The following is a 24,335-nucleotide window of genomic DNA, read 5'->3' as shown; positions in this document are numbered from 1 at the left end:
GAGCTTCTTTTATGCCTTATTTGTAGGTGATCAGCACAGACAGGGACCTTTCCCATGTTAGGTGAATGTGCTGATCACCACACTCACAGGTCTTTTTCTAGCTCCATATTTTCATTCTTGGACTTCACTGCAGGAGCTTGAGATGAGACTTTTTAACCCCACCTGCTTTTAACCCAGGTTCTTCTGATTGGCTTTGCTTCAGAAAAAGGATTTCACAGCAGCTGGGTGGACTTTTGTGCAGTCACAGCCGTGTGTTTGAGATGGCCAAGACTGAAAGTAGATTATGTTGATTATTATTATATGTTATAGGTGATACTGTGCTGCTGTTCTGTGTCCACATTTCTGTATAGGCAGGTATAACCCAGTGTTAAAAATGGGATTAAAAGTATAAATATTCATACTCTCACAATGAGAATAAATATTGATAAAAACAAAGTTAAAATATAATAAATACTGATAAAAAGCATGTAAACACAAGTTAATTAATATGTACATATGCATATGTAATATATATATGGTGTGGGGGCAGGAATTTTAGAGTGTGTTTGTCAAATCCACTGAGCAACCAATCATTGGCCGGTCTGACCCTCCCCCAGTCTGCGCGCTGCTCAGACACCTGTGTGTGCCTTCGTGTGCCAGTGAGATACGCCAGAGACACAGACGGTGAAAGATCAGTTTACCCGTGCAGCGAAGAAGCTAGCTGGATAGAGAAAGTCCTTTTTTCGGCGAGAATAATAAGAGTGATACTGTATTCCAGAGGCCGTGAGCCAGCGTGAGCACTGTGAAGCCCCGTGTAGCATTTGTTGCTTCACATGGTCAGGTTTTTTCCCTTTGCTTATTTGGATTGGATTGGTTTTGAGGACCTGAGAAGAATCGAGGATCCCTTTTCCAGTACTGGATGGCGAGCCCAGCCCGAAGAGCCGGATGAACTGGTAGATTGTAACCCGACTGGTTACAAACACACTGAGTGACTATTGAACATTGAAAGACTGAAATTGACTTTAAAAAAGACACAAAAGACAATATATCCTTGAGTCGACCATTTGTGGGGTTTATTTTATTTTGTTTTCAAGAAGCGCGCTCTACTTTTGTTAAATGTGCACAACTTGCTAAACTTTAATAATTGCTAATAAATGTGATTGTGTTTTCTACACCTACAAGTACTCTGTTGTCATACACCCTTGGCTCCTACGAATCTAGAACCTGTCTGATCTGGTCCATATTTCCCTTCTGTCTTCGTACTGTGGTTAAAGGTAACTATACTGCCGCACTACATGCAAAGAAGGCAAGAAGTAGCACTAACAGGTAGGGATGGGTATCGTTTAGGTTTTATCCGATACCGGTGCCAAATCGGTACTTTTGAAACGGTGCCGGTGCTTAAACGGTGCTCAAACCTGTGCTTAAAGAATGGAGAACACAAACTTTGTCCAAAAACCTCTCATGTTCAGCTGTTTTTTGTTTTTTTTTTGTAAAAAGATAACAATGTTAGCCTTTTCTGGCTAACTCAGACGGAACTCAGTAGTTATTTTACAAAACCTTTATTCACCTTCAGTTACAGATGCACCTTCCAGAAGGGGAGATATACAGGGCCGGTGTCCCTCTGCAGATCTCAACTTCTTTGTCTGTTACAACCAGTCTTATAGAAGCGACCCGCCCATCGTAAAACCCACATGATGTGTTATAAACCCAAAATACCGTGTGTTTGTGTATGTATGTGCGAGCATGTGAGTACCTGTGTGTGTGCGTACCTGTGTGTGCACGTGAGTAAGTGTGTGTGTGTGTCGTAACAGTTAAAGCACTGGGTGTGTGTCTCTGTATATGTGACTTCCTGCCGGTCATAAAAGTCCATCTCCCCTCCAGACCACAATTAGACCATGTGACAGTTATGAGCTTTTATTACATTCGGGGACAAGGGTAACAGACTTCTCCTCTCTTTCCTATCTGTTCCATACAGTCCTATCATCCCCCAACTGTAGCTTCCTGTCTCCTTTTATGACAGGCAGACCCCCAGTATCAATAAATTCATGTCCCTCTACACAATTACACACACTCTCAGGCCTATAGCTAAACCAAACTAAAACACACACACATTCACAAACCCTTCCCTATTCCTCTGATCTACAGCTCGACCCTCTCATCTAAGCAAATTTAAGCTCATTATATTCTAATAATTGTTTTCTTGTACTCACAAATGGAGTTGAAGTTTGTTTGGGATCTGAATTGCTCTGTAGTTTATATCACAGGAGCACATCTCAGATTTGTTTTAATGTCATCAGGAGGCTGGCTTTATCTTCCCAGCAGCCTCTTGTACACAGAAAGGGTAAATTTGTGTGTTACAAGAACAACACACAAATAGAGTACACACAACATTTTTTTCCTCCTGTACATCTTTCCTGTTTTACTGTTGTCTTCAAACATTACTCATGAAACCACCCCAAAATAACAACAGCGCCTTTCTTGGACGTTACTGAAAACTGAACTGAAGCTGTAGTGAACACAAACAGAGGAACAAACTGGCTGATGTAACCTGACCTCAGGCAGCCGGGCGTGACAGCTGTGTTTGCATATGAAACTACACTTGGTTCAGTGTCCTGTAAGGACTGATGAAACAGTTACAGAGTGAAAGAAGGACATACAGCAAACGTATGGATTTTACCTTTTATTTATTTTCTGTCCTGCTACTAATGAATTATTAGCCAGCCAGCTTTCTTGTGAACAATGTTAAATATTTCTGTTAGTACACATCATCATGTGAAGCTGAGGTTGATTATATGGGATAATGTTGTCCTCTGAAAGAGACTCGTGACCACAAAACCTTTGAGAACCTCTTTTCTGGACCGAGGAGACTGAAGGTTTCCCACTGCAGGCAGAACAGACTCTGTTGGAAGGACTAAAAGTGAGACATGAACCATGAATTTGTTTTGTTTTTTGTTCTGTTTTGTTTTCAGACATTTGTTATTTAAGCTCATCATGGTTGACATGACTGTTAATGCCTCTGGATGAGCTCTCTGTGTAGTTTATCATATTTGATTCGGGTTGGTTGGGTCATTTCTGGTAGCAGGGCTCTAGACTGCAACCAATTGAGTCGCAAATGCAACTAAATTTTTCAATGGTGCCACAAAAAAAAAAATCCTATGTCGCAGGTCTCCACAACTCTGAAAGTCTCCGTGTGATCAACAACAAACACACATTATGCCCATATTGTGGTCTAAACCAATCTGAGATAGTCAGGAGCAGGACCTCTCTGATTGGCCGTGGTCAGATATTCCTGTAGTCCTTCGCGTGTACGTTTGAAAGTGCAGGTGGATAGAGAGAGGTGAGTAGCCTGAATAAAGTGAGAGCAGGTGAGAGCAGGTAAATGGATTCCACACAAAGACGTAAACACAGAGCGCGGACCCGACGCATCAGAATCAGCTTTCTCTTTCTCGGCTTTCTCACCCGACGGCCGTAAATGGACACGCCGTCAGGGCTGAAAGCAACAGCTCACTGGTTCTGATGCATCACTGATTCTGGGTAGTGAAATGTGTAATTCAAAACTTTATCGGGACGCAGAGTCCTACAGTTCTTAAGAAAATTTATATTCAATTAAAATGTTAAACACTCTTCAGTAAGTGGATAATTTATGTTTTGCTGTTTAAAACTTTCACTTAATAGATGAAATTCAGTAGCCAGGGGCAGGAAATTCAGCAAAACATCAGAACAAAGCAGTGACATTATAAACTTGTTTAACTTGTCGGACAGTGTGGGCGTGTCATCCGGGTACAGTGAGCACCTGTATTCAAATCATTAACATCTAAGAAATAAACAAGGAAGTGAGCTAACACACCAATGGTGGACACTTCGTGAGCTTTGAATTATTTTCATTTTGTCTCTTTCAAAAATGATTTTATTTTTCATTTTTTGTTGTTTATAAAATTCTTTTTAATGTATTATTTTAACCCTTTAGAGCCGATCGGAGCGGGAACGCTCTGTTATGCGTAACTATTTTTAAATCCCAGTAGCACTGCAACCACGTAAGCTAGCGCAAAAATTTTTTTTGCATATGAAACCGGAGGAGTTGTACTTACATCTGATGCCATCAGCTTGTCCTCGGTCACGGTTTCCTTCCACATAAAGCTTTGCAAAAACTGCATAAAAAGCGCTTGCAGGAACAAAAACATAATATTCCAGAAACACGCTTTACCGATCTGATCAGCTGTTCAAAACACTTCCTACGTTGGAATAGACGTCAGCGCGAACTTTTGCATTTCCGCCATTACCTGCCCGAAACCGGAAGTGGCGTCATTTTCGCGGAAATGTAGTATTTTTTGCGATCAGGGCCTCAGGGCCTATACTGCTCTTTTTAAAAGTTATCTTTGACTTTATGACTTTCTGTGTCTTTTCTGGGATGCTTAGGACTCATATTGCACTGCTGGAAATAGTTTATTTTGATGCATATGCTGCTTTTTTGCAAATTTGCAGTATAATATTTATTTTCATTTTTCCTGCAGTGTATAAAAATTGGTGTATTTCAAAAATAAAACTATGAAGACACTCAAAATAAATTTCCTGTGGTGGGAAACTATTTTGTGCAACTTTTTTGTATTTACAGTTTTGAGGGATAAGACTCTTAAATTTCTCTAACTACAAATATATGTTAAAAAATCAAAAACGATTTTCAATTTTTTTGTAGTTTATTGCACTTTTTTGCAATTTATGTAATTACTATGCACTTAATGAATACATATTATTAAAATCTGGGCTATAATGGTTGTATTGATGTATAGCAACTTGAAATGCTCCCAAAAATGGCTCCACAGCATGTAAAAATATAATATAAGCTCTGGCGGACTTGGTTCTATGGTAGGTCTTAAAGGGTTAAGATGTGTCTTTAAAACCTGCAGTGGTTACACACAGTCTGGTGGGGAAGTTATACAAGTGAAAAATAGCTGAAGTAGAGGATGCTTTCTAGAATGTGTGTTATGTGCCAGGAAAATACTTTTGCATAAATATTGACTCAAACTCCTGAAGCATCAAGTGATGAAGGGAAGTAAGACAAGACCTTAATAGAGAAAGAACAGAGTCAGATGTTATCCCAGTGCAGACAGACGGTGTTCAGGAAGATGATGAATAAATTAATCGTTAATCTGATTTATATTATATGTTTTTTTGTATTTTTGTTCCATTTAATCTTCTGTTTGAAAAGTGTAATCATCACAATGATTGTTTGTTGACTCTTTGATGGTCAGATAGATTTTTTTGACAAACAATGAAACCTTAATTATAAAGTAATATAATATAACAGTATAATTATGATGAAACAGGTCACCACCTTGTAGCTATCAAATATCTCAATAAACAGAAATAAAGCCAAATTATAATCTGTGTTTTATTCTCACTTTTCTCTTCCATCAGGTGACTGCAGGTTACAAACATGGAAAGGTATCACACTCTAAACCTTGTATTATCTTCACTGCTAAAAGAACAAATACAGAAATGTTTTCAAACTACATGCAGTAACTTCATCATCTGCTCTCTCTTTTGTTAATTCATTTTAACCCTGAAAAGTTTTTCCAATATATGTTTCACCTAGAGAGTAAAAAATGGTAGATATATAACCTTTCCTGATTCCTTTCCTCACTCCTCAGACATGACTCTCCTGAACATGAACCTGAGCCGAGTCTCAGCTCTGTAACAATGAGGAAGAGAAGCACTCAACAGGAAGACCGTCCTGACTTTAAAAGCAGGAAACTGTCTCCTGATGCAAAGTAAGAGTTAACTGAATGGATCCAGGAGTAATCAGTGAGAAGTTTTAGTTTGCCACATGTGTAATCATTTATTATTATTATTATTATTATTATTATTATTATTATTATTATTATTATTATTATTATTATTATTATTATTATTATTATTATTATTATCATTATTATTATTGTTGTTGTTGTTGTTGTTGTTTTATTGCTGTGTTCATAAAAAGAAGAAAACACAGCAACAAACAGACTAAAGAGAACAGAAGTCATTTGTTGTGAAGTGCATCAAACTTTTTAGCCTTATTTTTTAGTCTTATTGTAATATCATCACTGTGACTAGCTCCAAGTTTATTCAGTACTTTTTGTGTCAGAAGGCAAAACATGTAATTTCTCTGCCTGATGGTCTTTTTCTCTGTTCACCAGGATCACTGAGGCACCAGATGCCCCTGAACCTGAACCTGGACCCAGCTATGTGTCTTTGAAGAGTGATCGGTCAATGGATTTTATCTTCCACTTTAAAGGACCAAAACCGGCTGCTGCTGAGGAGTAAGAAAGTTCACACCTACCTTAAAGCTATGTAGTGCATCTGGCCTCAGTCCTGAAATTTAGGACCTCCATGAGTAAGACTGACAGACTGCTTTTTTTTTTTTTTTTTAAATCTATCATGACAGCCCTGCATTCCCTGCAGTGGCCATCACACTGATTATAATTTATGTGGTAATCAGCAGGAATCTGTCAGCAGTTAGTCAGTTTGACTCTGATACTGTGGGTGCTCGTTTTGCTTAGGAAGGTGAAATGATCTACAGCTGTCTGTGTGGTGCTGAAAGCCACGATACAAGCTGCTGGAAATCTTTAAAAATTAAATAAAAGTGCTTCAATGCTTCCTTTATATTCCAGCTTGAACCACCCTTGATCCATGTTATCATAACCTCATAATTCATAGTGACACACCATCCCAGCATTCATGAAAATCATTAACAAAACTGGTTGTTACACCCCAGTCTAGGGGTACCGAAATGAAACATAAGGGTTAGGAAAGACGTGATCCGACCCTGGTCCCCAAAACCATACCCAGAAGCCAAATCTTTGAAGTTAACGGTGGTTTATTTGTGGCTAAACTGAAAACTTAACTCCGGGGGGAACAAAGGCCAAAATAACAAACAGAACAAGCTAAGTCGGGAAAGGAGGAGCTATCTAAAACCCTAGATGAATCAAAAACCAAACAAAAGACAAGTGCCACGCCTACCTCTCTAACTGAATTAAACAGGAGGAAATAATACTAGAAATAATAAGGCAGCTCACCCCTTCTGTTTCAGTGCCTATTTACAAGTGAAAACTAATTTACACACTATATACAAACTCTGTGAATCTCAGGAATAACACACAAATCACAGGGTTTGGAAGCCAGGTTCAGGTCTGCCACATGATGAGGGGACTCCAACTCTATCAAGACAATCTTCCATTCCAGGAAGAGGAGAAGAGTCAGGTTTGGTCACACTGTTTACTTTTCGAAAATGGTAGGGTTTTGTAAACCTTTGGTACAAGAAGACACGGGGAACTCCATGCACTGGAACTCAGGACAGCTATATTATTTTCCAGAAAGTAGGAAACTTCTTGCTGAAAAAGTCCACGTTTGGTATGGTTCACACAATAAGCGTGTTGTTTGATTGTCACCTACATCTATGTCATGTTTAAGGACTGTAGTGCGAGACGAAGTGTCTGCAAACAGGAACGGATGGTCTTTTATAAGACAGCACATATCGTTCTGGGCAGCGTCATCCAAATGTTTTAGGTGGGATTTTAAATTGTCTAATATTTCAGAGTTTCTGAGTCGGGAGCAACCCTCAGCACAAACGAAAACTAAGCCATCACTTTCTGGATTATACTGAGACAAAGACACTGGTACCACTACGGGCAGGGACGACGGCACAGCAGGGGATGAAGAGACGTTTACACCGACATTGTAAACAAAATAAGGCTTCATCAGGTTGACGTGACACAAACAACATTTTCTCCTATGGTCAGGGGTACCTATAACATAATCTCTGTCACTCAGTTTCTCTTGGACAGTGTAGGGCCCACAGAACTTTGCAAGGAGAGAAGATCCAGGATTGGGTAGGAGAGTCAACACTTGGTCACCCACTTCAAAACTTCTCTGAACGGATCTCTTGTCAAATTTTCTTTTCATTTTTTCTTTTTCATTTTCTTCTGAGATACGGAAAGAGAACACGTGCAATTTTGTATGCTTTATTCCCTTTAAAGCCGGTCCAGCTCTGTTTTGTGTAACTATTTTAAAATCCCGGTAGAACTTCAACCACGTAAGCTAGCGCAATAATTTCTATTTTGCATATGAAACCAGAGAAGTTATACTTACATCTTGTACCATAAGCTAGTGATGTGCGGATCGATCCTAAAATATCGATTCCTCCGATACCAATCATTTATGTTCTAGAATCGATTCTCACATTAAAATATCGATATTTTAGTAATTTAGAGTAAATTTGTAGTTTATCATTAACAGGAACACAGTGGAAAGAAACTATAACTCCCTCAATATATCAACTGAGACATCGCGCTCAGCGAAGCTTAAAACCTCCAATAAACTGAGACTGAACATCAACTCTGTTAATGAGCACAATCATGCAATGTGTATAAACCGACTTTGGCTGCACCTGTAAGTGAAAGGTTAATAACAGTAAGTTTCATAAACATCTTTAATACAATATCAATGCTGTAAGGGATATTATTAATGCAATGTTAATAATGTGAGTTATATTGTAGCAATAAAATAATATCCTCTATTTCCACATGGGAAACTATTTTGTGCAACTTTATTGTATTTATAGTTTTGAGGGATAAACCTCTTAAATTTCTCTAACTAGAAATATATGTTAAAAAAACGATTTGCAATTTATGTAGTTACTATGCACTTAATGCATACATATTATTAAAAATTCTATAATGGTATGGTTGCATTGATGTATAGCAACTTGAAATGCTCCCAAAAATGGCACTACAGCATGTAAAAATATAATATAAGCTCTGGCGGACTTGGTTCTATGGTAGGTCTTAAAGGGTTAAAGAACATATGTAATCTAACACGTTTTGATTTGGGATAACTGTCTGAGGGATATCTCTTTGAGCAGCCACAAATGACCACACACTGTGTCCAAACACCAGCTCTGCGGGACTGAAAATCATCGACCCCTGCACACTCTCTCTCACTGCTAGAAGGAGAAGTGGCAGACCCTCATCCCACTCTCTTCTTGACTTGAGGCAGAACTTCCCCATCATGGCTTTTAATGTTTGGTGGAAACCCTCAAGCGCACCCTGTGATTTGGGATGATACGCACTGAATTTTTGATGCGTTACGCCAAGAAATTTCAAGACCTGAGCAAATATTTTGGACATAAAATTTGACCCTTGGTCCGTTTGAACAGATTTTGGCAAACCGAAAGTGGAGAAGCTAGTGCTCTGACAACAGCTTTGACTTTGAGAGTGCGTAACAGAATAGCCTTGGGGAAGCGTGTGGTGGTGCACATCAAAGTCAAAATATACTGATGTCCTGACTTTGTTTTGGGAAGTGGACCTACACAATCAAAGAGTATGTGCTCAAATGGTTCCCCTAAAGCTGGGATTGGATGTAATGAAGCAGGTGGAATAACTTGGTTTGGTTTACCACTAACCTGACAAATGTGGCAGGAGTGGCAGTAAGTTTTTCTAATTCCTAAATGTCCAGAGAAACTGTCATGTGCAAGACTGAGTACCTGGGGTCGGAACTTTTGCGTTACAACTATCTGTTGAAAAACATTCCAGTCAAGATCATTAAATGAGGGAGGGTGCCATTTACGCATTAACATGTCATTTTCAATGCTGTAAACTCAGGGATTTTGATTGCTGGAATTCGCAGCAAGTAGACATTTGGCCAGAGTTGGATCATTTTGTCTCAGGATCATCTTCACAGCATAGAAAAGAGTCAGACAAGTCAACATCACCGTATTTGCGCTTGTGACAACACAGGCAAGCAAGACCTGAATGGCAGCAGGAGTGATGATGAGGGGAGCAATCAGCCACCGTTAGCTCTCCAATCAGGAAGGACCTGTAGATTCTTAAAGATATAGCACAGAAGAAAACTCTAGCCGGCCAGGGCCGTAACACTGATAAAGGACCACAGCAAATCTTTTTTTTTTTTTTTTAACCTTAACATTGACATTTTTCTGCATGAAATAACACTGCAAAGTGCATTGGGATGTAATAAGCTGATAATATTAATAATATTAATATTAATAATAATAATAATAATGATAGATTGCATTTATATAGCGCTTTTCGAGACCCTCAAAGCTCTTGATCATTTTGTAGTTCACCGTCTGGACACTGAACACCACAGATGTAGATGTATTGTAGGCAGATGCAAGGTGTCATCATGTGTTTTTTTTTATTTTTTAGGTGTATTCTTAGTTTTCTCCTCAGAAAATATTCAGCTGCTCCTCGAAGATGCTCTTACTTGCTGCTGGTATTGTAAACACACAAAGGCCAAATTTTTTAATAAAAGTCTTGGGCGACCGTGGCTCAGGGGGTTGGGAATCGCATCTGTAACCGGAAGGTTGCCGGTTCGATCCCTGGGCTCTCTGTCCTGGTCGTTGTGTCCCTGGGCAAGACACTTTACCCTACTTGCCTACTGGTGTTGGCCAGAGGGGCCGATGGCGCGATATGGCAGCCTTGCTTCTGTCAGTCTGCCCCAGGGCAGCTGTGGCTACAACCGTAGCTTGCCTCCACCAGTGTATGAATGTGAGAGTGAATGAATAGTGGTATTGTAAAGCGCTTTGGGTGCCTTGAAAAGCACTATATAAATTCAATCCATTATTATTATAAAAATATGAATCTGACTTTTTTTTTTTCTTTTTGCAATGTACAGAGCATGTCTATAATATGGTCAGTACAAGAACACACTTTGGTACAGAACCATCACTGACCTGTTAGTTGGACTAGTGGAGTCCAATAAATGAATAAACAAATAAGTGTATAAACTGACACAATAGATTTGTTACAGCACAGTTGTGCTCGTTTTAATCAGGATGATCATCAAACAGCAGAAGAAGAAATCTTTGGCTTGTATTTATGTGCAAAATGGTTCTAATTTCTTCATGATGTCTCCACAGAGCTGATCAGGAGAGTCTTCATCATGCCCAGCAGCATCAAACCAATCTGGACTCGGTGTTTAAGGTTTGTACATGTACACTTACCTCTTTTTTTTAATTGTTTTCATGCTGCTCAGTCCAGTATTCATCATAACTTAATGGCAAAATAACAAACATACTCCAACAGTGAATTAGTTTCACTTTATTATTATTTATAAAGCACTTTTCAAAACAAAGGTTTGGTAACATAACATGATCCGCGAATTAAGATGCAAGTACACTGCACAGCCACGTGATTACCAGCGGTTACCACGCCTACCTAGCTGCATCAGAGCCGCTTTCTGTCAAAAACCTACATTTTAGACCCACCTACAGACACTTGACTGGACAGACGTCACATGCAGTAAATTTGGGCCCACGTGGGTTTTGGCCTTGCAACGTCTGATTGGTTGAAGTGACGTGAACGTGGCATTGTTGCTATTGGCTCAAATGATTAAAAAGAGGTGTCAATCATGCAAATTGACCAAAAGAGACCAAATTCACAGCCCCTCAGAGTTTAAAGGACCAGAGGCCAATTAAACGCTCTATGCGCACAGCAGAAAAGGGCCATTACCATGTAAATGTTAATTCTTCAAAAATATATTAAAAAAAAGCATTTTCAGGCCTGTTAATAAAATTAATTCATTTCTGCTCTTAAATACCTAAAAAAATTCAACTGGCATGGTGTCCAATTGTGTGCCAAAATTAGACATTTTTGTACAACGTCTGGATATTCATGTATTGACAGTGCTGTAATTTTTCACTGTTTCACTTTACAAACATAAATCTTTGCACAGATGATGTTTATTTTTGGTTACTGAATTTCTGTGATGAAATGTGAACTGAGGCATATTTTTAAAAGGGCTATATGCTAAAATTCTTTTTTAAAAATTAGAGGAGGATAAAATCAACTTACTTTCTCTGTGTTCCAGTCTCAGTAACTTTGACACAGTAATATCTGCTTCAATATTTACACCTCTGATGAAATTTCACAAGTGTTAGCTTTATTTTGATACCAAGATTGTAAACACAGAGTTTGTAATTGCAGAGAAATAATCAATTAAATTTGGGCATTGCATTTTCGAGCAGGAAGCTCAGAAACCCCTTTGGGGTTTAAGAGGTTAAAAAAAAACATCAGTACTATAGATTACTTAATTTAATTTATGTTATTATTTTATTATTTTCTGTCAACAAAGTCACTCTATGACACGACCGGCGCCCCAGAAAGTACAGGGTACTTACGAAGTACTTATTTATCACATTTCTGTCAGAAATGTAAATTTCTGAAAATGTCCTTACATCAATAAGAACCAAAGTGACACACTTATCCAAAAAATCATCCTTATCTTATAACAATGACATTTTGGAATTATATTTTTTTTTCTCTGACAGAAGTTTTAATTTAATTAGTTACCTGCATATCTTTTAACGCTGTATTTCTGTTAAATTGAAAACACACAAAAAACAAATCTGTAAAAAAGTATTTTTTACTATGAAGATCTGATTTTTTTATGAATTCAGATTGTGTCATTATTTTCCAGATGCTAGAGGACAGCATTATCATGTTTGTGAAGAACGAGCTAAAGAAGATGCAGAATGATCTGAATCCAGATTATTCAGAGTGGCAGAGGGATGAAGAGGAGGTGTTGGACAGTGAGGAAGAGAAGCAGAGAAGGAGCAGCAGAGAGGCATTTCTGAAACTTGCAGTTAACTTCCTGAGAATAATGAAACAGGAGGAGCTGGCTGACTGTCTGCAGAGCAGTGAGAGGATTTCTCTTCATAAATTCAGTCTTTACAGGAATGAAATTGTCACATTTTCTATAATAATAACACTCATGTTTCTGGTGCTTTCCTGTAGAAAGTCCTGATCCACTTTGTGAGAATAATTTTAAATGTAACCTAAAGAAGAAGTTTCAGTGTGTCTTTGAGGGGATTGCTAAACCAGGAAACCAAACCACTCTAAATGAGATCTACACAGAGCTCTGCATCACAGAGGGAGGGACCGGAGAGGTCAACACTGAACATGAGGTCAGACAGATTGAAATGTTTTCCTGGAAACCAAACAGACCAGAAACAACAATCAGGTGTGAAGACATCTTTAAAGCTTTGACTGAAAGAGACAAACCAATCAGAACAGTTCTGACCAAAGGAGTGGCTGGCATCGGGAAAACATTCCTGACACAAAAGTTCACTTTGGACTGGACTGAAGACAAAACCAACCAGGACATCCAGTTCATGTTTCCATTCCCATTCAGAGAGCTGAATTTAGTGAGGGATAAAAAGTTCAGCTTAGTGGGACTTATTCATCACTTCTTCACTGAAATCAAAGAAGCAGGAATCTGTAACTTTAAAAAGTTCAAAGTTGTGTTCATCTTTGATGGTCTGGATGAGTGTCGACTTCCTCTGAACTTCCACATCACTGAGATCCTCACTGATGTTACAGAGTCCACATCAGTGGATGTGCTGCTGACAAACCTCATCAGGGGAAAGTTGCTTCCTTCTGCTCACATCTGGATAACCACACGACCTGCAGCAGCCAATCAGATCCCTGCTGAGTATATAGACATGGTTACAGAGATCAGAGGGTTCACTGACCCACAGAAGGAAGAGTACTTCAGGAAGAGACTCAGAGACAAAGAAGAGGCCAACACCATAATCTCTCATATCAAGACATCACGAAGCCTCCACATCATGTGTCACATCCCAATCTTCTGCTGGATCACTGCTACAGTTCTAGAGAGCGTGGTAAAAACCAAACAGGCTGGAGGAAAGCTGCCCAAGACACTGACTGAGATGTGCATTCACTTCCTGGTGGTTCAGACCAAAGTGAAGAACATCAAGTATGATGGAGGAGCTGAGACAGATCCTCTCTGGAGTCCAGAGAGCAGGAAGATGGTTGAAGCACTGGGGAAACTGGCTTTTGAGCAGCTGCAGAAAGGAAACCTGATCTTCTATGAATCAGACCTGACAGAGTGTGGCATTAATGTCAGAGAAGCCTCAGTGTACTCAGGAGTGTTCACACAGATCTTTAAAGAAGAGAGAGGGCTGTACCAAGAGAAGGTGTTCTGTTTCGTCCATTTGAGCATTCAGGAGTTTCTGGCAGCTCTTCATGTCCATCTGACATTCACCAACTCTGGTATCAACCTACTGAAAGAAGAAGAAACAGCCTCAGTGCAGAGTGGAGAATCTTCAGTAAGACATTTCTACCAGAGTGCTGTGGACAAGGCCTTACGAAGTCCAAAGGGACATCTGGAATTGTTTCTCCGGTTCCTCCTTGGTCTTTCACTGAAGACCAATCAGAATCTCTTACAAGGCCTGCTCACACAAACAGGAAACAGCTCACAGATAAATCAGGAAACAGCTCAGTATGTTAAAACAAAGATGAATGACACTCTCTCTCCAGAGAAAAGCATCAATCTGCTCCACTGTCTGAATGAATTGAATGATGACTCTGTAGTGAAGGAGGTCCAGCATCAACTGAGTTTAGGACAACTGTCCAAAGTTAATCTCTCTCCTGCTCAGTGGTCAGCTCTGGTCATTATCTCACTGTCATCAGAAACAGGTGTGGATGAGTTTGACTTGAGGAAATATTCAGCTTCAGAAGAGGCTCTTCTGCAGCTGCTGCCAGTGGTCAAAGCCTGTAAGAAAGCCCAGTAAGTATCCAGTTTAATCCTGGCAAGACATTGCTTTAAAGTGTTTATTTCAAAAGGTTGCAAAGTTCGCTGATATCCATGTCTTTCTAGGTTGGGCGGCTGTAACCTCACAGAGAGAAGCTGTGAAGCTCTTTCCTCAATTCTAAGTTCTCAGTCCTCCAGCCTGAGAGAGCTGGACATGAGTAACAACAACCTACAGGATTCAGGAGTGAAGCTGCTTTGTGTTGGACTTGGGAATCCACACTGTATGCTGGAAACTCTCAGGTTAGCTGATTCTTTGTTTCAGGAGATTTGGATATTTCACAACTGTCATTATTTTATAGATTTAATATGTTGTTTCTATTGTGGTGTACGCTCTGAAAGAGAACAGTAGAGTAGAAGTGAAACACACTTCATAAATCAGAAAAATATAACTTTTGTTATGATTGTCCATCATAGCAAAACAGACAGAAAGTCAATGCTTTTTTTTCTTTTTTAAAAGTGAGTTCACAAAAGCCAGTTTGTTTGTTTTTGTAACAACTATAACTGAAATCAGAATCTGTTAATTCGACTGCATGTACATAATCAAATTCAGAGCAGTTCATTACAATGATGTGACATGTTGAATGTGTTTGAAGGCTGTCAGGCTGTCAGATCACAGGAACAGGCTTCACCGCTATGGCCACAGCTCTGTGCTACAATCCCTCCTATTTGAAAGAGCTGGACTTGAGCTATAATCATCCAGGAGACTCAGGAATGAAGCTTTTGTCTGCCCAACAGGAGGATCCACATGTGAAACTGGAAATACTCTGGTAGGAAAACAGGAAATAAAGCTGAAAATATATTTTTTCTCCAACATTTTGTAAGGAAGAGCAGATATTTACTTGAAGTCATTTAAGGGTTTATTGTAACCACTGACCTGATAGCCCGTGATATAGTGTGTATGTCCAGTCAAATGGGCAACTGTGTGGGTGAATGACTCAGAACCAATCACAGTTAAAAGCTCACCTCTGAGTCACAATCACAAAATCAATCATCTCTAACATTTTCTTGTCTTGCATGTCAAAGGTGGTGCTCAAGCATATCCCAGCTGTCACAGTCTTTGCCAAGCAGTTGCATACTGTGATATCATTCACAATAAGTGGTCATCTTGTTGATCTGCTTTAGTTCAGTGGGTGAACAGGCGACCATATGCCGTATGGCCGGAGAGCAGTAGGCCTGGGTTCAAGCAGCCTTTTGCTGCATGTCTTTTCCTCTTCCTCTCACCACTTTCCTGTCTATCTACAATATATCTATCAAATTATGGACAAAAAAGTAAAGTAAGTGATAACCTTAACTCTAAGTTTACCTTAACCTTTAATTCAAGAGAGAGGCAAAACTGACGTTTTTCAAATTAGTTTTTGCTCTGTATCAGATCGATTATTTTCTTTGTTTCCAGACTGCCAAGATTTGAGAGAATAATTGACTAAAAACAAATAAACAAGGCTGGGATCATGATGAGTTAGGCCTCGAAAAGTGTTTAAAATCAAATGAAATAGGCACCCACAACCTTATGACTGCATGACCTTGCAACCTCATTAAGGTTGACAATTGAGATTGTGCATTTCAATAAAAGATTGAGGTATTTACCCCAATCACACCCCATCAGGATTCATCATCATTGCCCACGAGCGTTGCCTCTCTCATTGTGTGTAAAGGTTGGCTGTGTGGCAAGATTAGTTAGACCCAAAATGCAGGACATGGGATACAAGGTGATTAAAAGGAAGCTTTATTGCTGAGCTTAACAAAATACAAATTAAAGTTGCTCAGGAAATGCAGAAATACACAAGGAGGAATACACAGCTTGAGGGAGAATGTAACAAATAGCTTGGGATGGGACCCTTGATACTGATGTTTGAAACTGTGTCGATCTTATGAAGTTCAGTTGTTTTACTACACTGCTTTAAAGTGTGGCTCACAACACCAACATCACATAACCATCGTGTTATAGGCCTTCTATAGGGTCTATTTTATACAGAAAAGTAGAGACTGGAGACATAAGTTGTGCAAGCTCTTCCTTGTCTCTCTATTACACAGAATTTTATACCATTGTTTTCTGTTCATTTGTACACACGTTCCTCTTTCCTTCAGTCATTCCTCTTGTGACAAAAAAACCATCATATTCAATCAGGTTCACATGTTAAACCCACTTGGTCTGTCACGGCAAGTGAGAAAAGCCGTGTGGAAATAATAAAGGAGAATCCAGTCGCGGGCAGTAGTGAAAGTGTGAAGGTGGTTTATTTATTGAACACAAAAAAAAGAATGGACAAACGGCAAACGGAGAACTAAACTATATTGGGACAACTAAACTACTGAGCCTGAACACGAACACGAACACGAACCTGAACCTGAACATGAACATGAACATGAAGGAAGACGGAAGATGGTATATGACGGTGACAGCAGGGAGACACACGAAAGGAACATGGCGGATACACAGACGGACCAGCAAGACAGAAGACACGACTTAAATACACACAGAGAAAAACAGGGAGATTACACACAGGTGAGGGACACAGCTGGGAGTGATTAACGTGACGAGACAAGAGGTAAAACTGAACACACTCACATGAGACGCAGACCTTCACAATAAAACAGGAACAAGAAACCATCACACAAAGACGCAGACTCGACACTGAGAGACAGACAGAAAATGACACATGGAACTAGACCTGTACTAAGCAGACACGACCGAAGAACAAATCCTTAAACAAGAACAAACAGACACAAAGAATTCTAATAACAATAATAATAATAGCACCCGAAAACACAACAATCATTCAAAAATAAACCAAAACATCAGAACTCAAACTACTGGGTCGAACCGACCCAGAACTGTGACATGGTCGCATTGTTTTTTCCACAAGTATAGATCTACAAAATAATGATCTTATATCAGTCTCCTTATTACCAATAAATCTGTAACTAAATCCTGCTGCTGTCCAGCTTCAACAATATCTCTGTGCAGTAATATTAGCACTGCAAATAACCTGCTTATTATTACTGTTATAAACCCTTTATACCTTAAAAAATTAAACAATATGTTTGCAAACAATAAACAAACATATTCTATAGTTGCCCAAAAGTCAATATAAACCAGTCTATTTACATTTAGCAATATAATGAGTAAGAACGAGGTTATGTTGAAATCATCAACTGTAAAACTTCTAGTAACATGAGGTTAAAAGTATGTCTCGGAGCTACATGTGCTACGAAATAAAACATATGTAGTAAGACCCACCACCTCTTTACACTACAAGTGGAATTGTGGCTCCCATTACAACTGGCGGGAAAGTTTGCTTCCTCTTGATCTATGAAAACAGACTTTCATACAACAGCTGTGGCCTTTAAATCAAGACAGAAAAATTTTCTTACTCTTATATGTGCATCACAGTTAGTTAACTCAAACTACTAACCAGTTTTCACACAGAAAAGTAGAGACAGGAGACATGAGGACATAGGCAGGAGGCTCCGGTCCATTCGCACCAGAACCTCTCGCCATAAGAACAGTTTCTTCCCCTCTGCTGTTGGACACATGAACAATAACCGTATGACTGTTCCCACCACTAACACATGACCCTACGCTGTGTTCACTGCATCATTCCATGTTTGGCACTGATCACCACCTGCACTCATGTATATACCTATCTACTTAGCACTTTTAATTCTTATTCTTATTTTTATTTTCATGTCTATTTAAGCATTATTTATGACAGTATGTTTGCACTAAGCACCGCAGCAATTTCCTAATGTTGTAAACCTGCTCAACATTTGGCAATAAAACCCTTTCTGATTCTGATTCTGATGAGTTGTGTTCAGTCTGCAGGCTCTTCCGCAACTGAGGTAAGACCGTTGCAATGGCAGACTTACACACACTTACAGCTACTCACCTTTTGTGGCGATGCCACGCAATCTTCATAACCTCAACTGAAAATTCAAATTCAAATTTATTTGTCAAACACACACAACCATACACAGTATGACATGGGGGTGAAATGGTTGTAGCTGTACAATGCCCGACCATTAAATGACAGAAAAAAGTTTTACAGTATTTACAATTTACAGTTTACTACAAAATTTACAAATTAACTTAGAAATTTACAGTAAAAAATGTGCAAATAGCAGAAGAGATTATAAAGATTACAAATTATAGGAAATGTGTGGTGGTGCGTGTGGTGATGATGTGATGTGTGTGAGAGTCCAGTCTTATAGTGACGTGTGTGGGAGAGTCCAGTCCTACACCTGGTTCAGGGCCCGAATAGCCTGGGGGAAGTAGCTCCTCCTCATTCTCTCTGTTTTGGCCTTAAGGGAGCGGAATCGCTTCCCAGACCTCAACAGTGAGAAGAGTCCATTGTTGGGATGGGAGAGATCCATCATAATCTTCCTAGCTTTGGACTTGCACCGCTTGGTGTAGATGGACAGCAGGTCAGGGAGCTCTGATTGAATGATGCGTTCGGCTGAGCGCACCACTCTTTGCAGATCTCGTCTGTCCTGCTTGGTGCTGTTCCCAAACCAGGTGCAGATGTTTGCCGTCAGGACGCTCTCAATGGTGCAGGAGTAAAAGTTCTTGAGCACCTTTTAGGAGGAGGAGGACAACATCGAGATGGCCTACCTGGAAGAGATTAGGAACCGGGAGAATCTGATTCTGATTCTCCTGGCATCTGTTCTCCAGGTTCCTAATCTCCTCCAGGTAGGCCATCTCGATGTTGTCGGAGATCAGGCCTACAACAACAGTGTCGTCAGCAAACTTGACAATGGAGGTGGTGTCTGATGTGGCTACACAGTCATAAGTGTACAGTGAGTACAGCAGGGGGCTTAAAACACAACCCTGAGGCACTCCAGTGCTGAGTGAGATGGAGGGGGAAACTTGTTTTCCCACCCTCACTGATTGGGGTCTGTCTGTGAGGAAGTTGAGGATCCACAGACACAGTGATGAGTTGAGTACTAGATCCGTCAACTTGGTGAAAAGCTTAGAGGGAATTATTGTGTTGAATGCTGAACTGTAGTCCACGAACAGCATCCTAACATAATTCCCTCTGCAAGTGTCCAGGTGACTCAGGGATGTGTGAAGCAGGTGAGATATGACATCGTCTGCGGAACGATTAGTCCGGTAAGCAAACTGAAGTGAGTCGATGGTGGCAGGAAATGAAGAAATGATGTGATCTCTCACCAGTCTTTCAAAACACTTCATCACAATTGAAGTCAGTGCTACTGGACGGTAGTCATTGTGGCAAGTGGGCTGTTGTTTCTTTGGAACAGGAACAATAATGGACTGTTTGAAGCACGTGGGGACCACTGCTTGGGCCAGGTAGAGGTTGAAGATCTCCGTGAACACCGGTGCTAGCTGGTCAGCGCAAAAAGTGCAATATCGCAATGAAACAAAGGCTTTTACATCAGTAAATGTTTCCAGCAGATTACAACTGTGACCATACACTTGTAGGTGCCACAATAGCTAAGTGAGGTTTTGATGTGTTTAACCCTGACAAGTTCTGACAAGTGCCTTCGTCATAGGTTTGGGTTTTAGTTTTCCTAATGTCTTTGAGTTTATTCATATGTTCCCCAGTCATGTCTTTGTGTTTCATCTCGCTTTTCTTTTCCTGTTTTCCCCTCCATGTGTTTCTTTCCATGCCTCCTCTGTCGGTCATGTCCATCCATGTGTCTTTTCCTCAGCCATTATGTCTCTGTGTCCCTCCCTCTCCCCCTCTCTGTCTCTCACTCACTCCCTCTTCCTCCAGACCTCCCATGTTTCTCTCCTTGTGTTCCAACCTTTCTAACCAATCTGTCATGTCCATCCCTGTCTGTTTTCTCCCCCGGCCCCTTTGTCAAGCCTATGTCTCTTATTCTGTGTTTCAGTGTGTTTCCTGTTTTATTTTGACAATCTCAAGTTCTGTGTTCAGTGTGTGCAGTTCTGCTTCCTCCTGTCAGATCACACCTAATTCGTTCCTGCTGTGTTTCCCATGTTTTTCCACTAGAACAAGTGGGCTGGTTTCCGTTATTGTGCAAATGTACTGTTTATAAGGTTGGTGAAACCTGCAGTCAGCTGAGACTGAAGAAGTCACATGGATGGGTAACAAAACGTTTCTCCGACTGAAAATGCAAAGTCCAGATAAACAGAATTGATTTTTTGATATTATGTAACCATTTTGTTTCATTTCCCTTTATTACCAGATGTATTGCCATACATGCCAATGTTTTGGATCAGATTGTCTTCTCAGACTTCGTCTCAGTCTGGAGCCCCAAAAGGTTTATTATGTTCACCTGGACGTAGCGTTTTCAGTGGGACAAACGTTTTGTCACTCATCCAAGTGACTTCTTTAATCTGAACCTTATATACAGTTCAATGCATAATGACTGAAACTAGCACATCTGAACAATAGGCTGTGTGGAGTTTCCCACTGAAAACGTTACGTCCAGATGAACAGAATCAACCTTTTGGGATTTACTTACCTGGATGATTGAGAATGCATCAAGACTTCTCAGTCTGGAGCTTACGTGTACCATCACACCAACAAATGCAGAACCACCGTAATCTTTGGAATAGGATTTTGACTTTCCTAGTGTACAGAAAAAAAAAAGTGAAGCAAGTAGTTGTTATTTATGCAGAGCAGATATAGTCATGTGAGAAAATTAAGAATTCTTCTTTAAAGTTCCTCTTAAGTTATTCGATTCCTACTCATGGCTAAGCGGATGCTACAAGTGTGAACTGTTTTACACAGCGTCATTTATACAGGATTTTGGCTTTTTATTTACATGTCTAAATTCTTTCAATTTCCTCAGGTTGTATTTAGGTAATTTAAGAACCTTGTACAGACCAGTTGGTTTCTTTTTTTAAAAAGTTACTTTGATATATAAAACCATAGAACTGAAAGTGCATTATCATTTTCATTTTATTATGGAATAAAAGGAAACAAGATTATTTCTCTAGAAAAGATTAATCAGACAATATAAAGGCATGTTTTCACACTAAAAGATAAAATTCTCATTTCAGTGTGGAGCCTCAAGGAGTCCAGTGGATGAGACCAGGTCTAAGGAAATGTGAGTATTTTTGATGTATCAGTTCTATTTACACCATGTTGTACTGTGTTCACATTCTTTTACACCTTAGTTGTACCTTTGCCAAATATATTTTATCATGAATTTTACAAAAAAGTTACATAGCTTCTTACTTACTTACTAACTAAAAACCCATTTCTGATGGTAACACACTCTTAAAAAATCAAAAACTTTTGCAGACTGGATCTTCTTCATACATTAACATGAAAACCATGCAAATTAAGTTAAATGTGTTTGTGAGAGACCATTTGCACTGTGTCTCACTGTCCCCTTTAGATTTCTGTGACCTGACGCTGGATCTAAACACAGCACACAGGAACCTCAAACTGTTTGACAACAACAAGAAGGTCACACACGTGAAAGAAGAACAGCTGTATCCTGATCATGATCATAGGTTTGATCACTGGCCGCAGCTGCTCTGTACCAACAGTCTGACTGGTCGCTGTTACTGGGAGGTCGAGTGGAGAGGAGAGGTTCATATCAGTGTAGCTTGTGTAGGAATTGGACGGAAAGGAGACGGCGATGACAGCAGGTTCGGAAGGACTGATCAGTCCTGCAGTCTCTACTGCAGTAATGATGATGGTTACTTTGGAAATTTCAATTACACATCAATAGTGATCGCTGTCCCATCCTCGATTGTCTCTAACAAATTAGCGGTGTATGTGGACTACCCTGCAGGCACTGTGTCCTTTTACAGTGTCCTCCCTGACAGACTGATCCACCTGCACACTTTCAACACCAAATTCACTGAAGCACTATATGCTGGGTTTCAGTTAAGGTCACCTGGCTCCACTGTCTCTCTCTGTGACGACTCAGAGTGAACTTACTGCGACAAGACACATTCTCACATTGGTGTGGAGCACCCAAATTTAGTAATACATGTACAATGACAATTGTAACGGTCTTTTGCATTTGATGTTTGTTGCATTTGATGTTTGTTGCATTTGATATTTGTTAAGCTGTATGTCTGGATTTTGTTACTTTGCGCCCTCTGGTGGTGAACTGTGTAGGGTACAGCTTTGCTGTTTGGGTCTCCACCCAGCCACTTTTTTGCTAGCGCACATGGTGTCTGCATGCTGCAGCTCACAGTTAGCTCCACACATGGAGAAAATATCGTTTAAAGAGTGGAAATAATTGACAAAGAAGATGGAAGATAAGGCAATAAGGCCATAAAGGACTATTTAGCACCTCCTGGATGTCAGCTCACGAGGTTTGTGTATTTTAAATGGTTTATTTTCTGTAATTAAGGATTTTTGATTGATTGACACTACGTACAAGAGTGCATTTTGATGTGATGTTTTTGTTTTATTGTTTTGTCCGTGAGCAGTTCTCACGGGTTGCCAAGACCAGAATAAACCCTGTTTTATAACTACATCGTGCGTACGTCAATCCTTGAGGGTGCTACAACAATAAAGAGCTATTCTACTCTATTGAGCTTCATTTGTGTACCAAAAATGCTTCTAGATAAATGATGACTTTGTATTTTGTTTCGTTTTTTTTAACTTTCATCTACTGAAACTACTTGACCTGTTAAAGGTTAAGTTTATCTTTGGGATGGCGAGCGAAATGCATCTCTGGATCCTCCAGTATGGTGATGCTAGAGCAACCAGGAGCTTTTTTTTTTTTTTTTTTTTAATAATAGGCAGTGAAATCTCAGAGCATTCTCATTCCCAACACACACCATACCGATGATTTGTCACATAGCATTGATATGTTACGTGTTGTATAAATGCACACTTCATGTGTCAATTTGTATTTTATACTATTTGTTATCGCAAGAATAAAATCTGTGACAGAGTTTCTATTCGTGTATTTTTTCTGTGAACATGCATGCATGCAAACTAATATTTAAAAAAAGAAATGAAGAAAATCAAACTATTCCTTATTCATTTTTTTACGGATGCTTGTTATTATACTTAATACCTTTAGAGTACATTTTCTAACCTTTAACCAAAAAGTAAAATTATGGAGGACATTTTCACATGATGGCCTTGATTTACCAACAATAAACTTTTAATTTATCTAAATAAAGCAAACCCTCACATATTCATGGAAATGAAAAACTAGAAAACAGCTATCAGTTTAGAAAAAAAGAGAGAAGCTACTTGTTCCTCTGTTGCCGGAAGAGGTCACTACAGTGGGTGGTTCAACATGTTTGACTTTGCTGAGTTTTACACATGATGCCCTCCCGGACCTAAAATCAAAAACAGTTACGTGCTAATGGTAAATGGACTGATTGTTACACAGCACTTTGCTACGACCCCAAAGCGCTTTAAACAACATGTCCCATTCAACCAAACACTTTCTTCTATGCTTTTATCTAACCCCTAACACGGAAGCATTGGAGAGCAACTTGGGGTTAGTATCTTGCACAAGGATATTTGGCATGCAGACTCGTGTAATCAGGGATCAAACCACCAACCTTCCAGTCAGTAGACTGGCTCTACCTCCTGAATTACAGCCACCACTGAAGCCTAGCCTAATAACCTGTTTTAGAAGAAACTGGTCAGGATAGTACGGATTTGTTGGCATCTTCACTTAAAAGACGGTTGGTTTTATAAATGTAAATGTAGAGGAGTGGAGGCGGATGTAAAAGTACACTGTGATACAGCTCTGAGGAATTTTAAAAGCAACTTATGTATAACAGTAGCAGCACCTACTTTCTATATGTACATAACTGGCCTATTATTTACCAAACA

At 39.6% G+C, this 24,335-nt stretch overlaps 2 protein-coding genes across 2 annotated transcripts in view; one reads left to right on the top strand and one right to left on the bottom strand.

The window, feature by feature from the left end:
- LOC147334921 (E3 SUMO-protein ligase ZBED1-like) overlaps positions 1-24,335 on the bottom strand; it is a 144,913-nt gene that overhangs the window by 109,918 nt on the left and 10,660 nt on the right. The gene's annotated exons all lie outside the window — the stretch shown is intronic.
- On the top strand, positions 2,634-23,434 carry LOC147334922 (protein NLRC3-like). Its single transcript, XM_086286847.1, has 11 exons — positions 2,634-2,896; positions 5,395-5,421; positions 5,628-5,747; positions 6,156-6,278; positions 10,895-10,958; positions 12,454-12,673; positions 12,771-14,565; positions 14,656-14,829; positions 15,183-15,356; positions 21,572-21,618; positions 21,913-23,434. The coding sequence occupies exons 2-11, from the start codon at positions 5,414-5,416 to the stop codon at positions 22,455-22,457; spliced, it is 3,270 nt and encodes a 1,089-aa protein (XP_086142973.1). The 5' UTR covers positions 2,634-2,896; positions 5,395-5,413; the 3' UTR covers positions 22,458-23,434.

Source organism: Aulonocara sp. 'chitande type north' Nkhata Bay, linkage group LG3 (assembly GCF_057382095.1).
Source record: "Aulonocara sp. 'chitande type north' Nkhata Bay isolate Kocher_YH1m ecotype deep benthic linkage group LG3, A_spYH_male_GT1.1, whole genome shotgun sequence".
NCBI lineage: Eukaryota > Metazoa > Chordata > Actinopteri > Cichliformes > Cichlidae > Aulonocara > Aulonocara sp. 'chitande type north' Nkhata Bay.
Note: the sequence above shows the minus strand (reverse complement) of the source record. Positions and strands in the feature narration are given on the sequence as shown.